This window comes from Mirounga leonina, unplaced genomic scaffold (genome assembly GCF_011800145.1).
Source record: "Mirounga leonina isolate KUSES-001 unplaced genomic scaffold, KU_Mleo_1.0 Mir_347, whole genome shotgun sequence".
NCBI lineage: Eukaryota > Metazoa > Chordata > Mammalia > Carnivora > Phocidae > Mirounga > Mirounga leonina.
The window spans coordinates 488905-490557 of record NW_023270696.1 but is presented as its reverse complement, the minus strand read 5'-3'; the positions used below and the strand labels follow the sequence as shown (position 1 = coordinate 490557).

Below are 1653 nucleotides of genomic sequence, written 5' to 3'. Positions count from 1 at the left end.
CTGGGGACCCCCGAAGAGCAGCCGGTGTCAGAACGGAGGGTGGTCCTAGGAACCCCAGAACGGCAGTTGGTGTCAGAACTGGGGGTGGCCCTGGGAACCCCCAAACGGCAGCTGGTGTCAGAACTGGGGACCCCCGAACTTTGTGGCTCCCATCACATCCAGAGCCAAACCTGAGACCCTACGACAGGGCGGGCCTCAGAGTCCATCCTGCCCTCTCCTGGTCACCTGGCTGGCCCCCCAGAGCTCCTGCACGTCTGCCAGAGAGACCTGCCAGCTAACCCTCCATCCTCATTTCTCTGGCCGGCCACACCACCTCCCCACTTTGTTTGTCCCCTGGTTTGCCATCAGTCTAGCCCCCTACCTGGCCAGCACCCTTGGGCAGGGCCTATTTGCCACTGCGTCCCCGACACCTGGAACGGGGTGCTAGCCCTTGGTGCAAACTCGTCAAACAAGACAGCCAAGGAACGAGATCTGGAGCGGGTAGAGTCACTGAGTCTGAACCACGGGGGCACACCCTCTGCTCTGAACCACCTCGTCTAGCCTTGCTCCCAGCCAAGCTGGCTGAGTCAGCCACTGGAAGAGGACGCCTGTCCCTCGCACCCCCCGAGGGCCCCCGACCAGGCCCAATTCCCTCTGGAAGGCTCTTGCAGGTGCAGCGTCCACATCCCTCCATCTGCAGCAGCCTACCTTTGTACCAGCTGACAATGGGCTTGGGGGTGCCCGTCACACGGCAGGCCAGCTTCACGGTCTCGCCCAGCTCTGCTGTGCAGTCCGCCAGCTCCTCTTCGAAATCTGGGGGATCTGGGCGCACACACGCAAAGACTCTGAGCTCCTGGTGGGTGGGATGGTGGTGCCCCCATGTCCTTGGTCAGAAGCCCCAGCATCCAGGGGTATGGTTGTTACGGACACTGCCCCTTTCGACCTTCCGTCCAGGGGGCCCTTCCCGTCCCTAACAAAATCTGGGCACCTGTCCTGTGCTGGGGGGCCCCTGTGTGAACCCTGAAGTTTCCTGCACTCAGGTCAAGGTCAGCCCTACACCCCAGCTCAGGCTCACGAAAGGCTGAGCTGACTGTGCCCCAGATGGAGCCTGTCCTTCGTGCCTCCCACAACCGGGGCAGGGGGCTGAGGCTCGGGGGGGGGCCAGAAAGGCTCAGGTGCTGAGTGTGATCTCCCCGCCTGCCAAAGGCAGGAGCACTCACGCCACACGGGCAGGGCCAGGCGCTGCTGGATGCCGCAGATCTCCTTCACCCACGAGTTCTTGGTGATGACCGTGCGCGCCTGCAGCAGGTACTTGCGCACCGAGTCCTCCCGCTCGTGCCAGATCTCGAAGGCACGGTCGTCACCCTCCACCTGGTCGTTCAGGTCGATGCTGCTCAGCTGTGGGGGGCGGGGAATGCAGGCTGACTGCCTCAACACAGGCTTCTGCTGGCCCGCCCCCTGCCCCCAGGCCCCCCGCGGCGCCCGCGCACCTTCATCATGTTTCGGAAGACGTAACTGAAGGTGTCGGTGCGGGAATCCCTTTTGGTCTTGCAAACAACCAGGTGGTGGCGGAACAGGAAGACGTGGCGGTGATGGCCCTTCCAGGGCATCCGCGCGCCCGGCGCCCCCTCCCACACGATGAAGTGGCCCTGCAGGGAGCAGTCAGCGCGCAGT

General features: G+C 63.9%; 1 protein-coding gene across 1 annotated transcript in view; it reads right to left on the bottom strand.

Annotated features, from left to right (window-relative positions):
• The window catches only part of OBSCN (obscurin, cytoskeletal calmodulin and titin-interacting RhoGEF), a 132354-nt gene that overhangs the window by 23474 nt on the left and 107227 nt on the right, over positions 1–1653 (bottom strand). Inside the window, exons 66-68 of the mRNA XM_035029912.1 lie at positions 1470–1628; positions 1200–1377; positions 688–801 (exon numbers count right to left, since the gene is read on the bottom strand). Of these exons, the coding sequence (XP_034885803.1) occupies positions 688–801; positions 1200–1377; positions 1470–1628 (451 nt within the window). The remainder of the gene's footprint in view (positions 1–687; positions 802–1199; positions 1378–1469; positions 1629–1653) is intronic.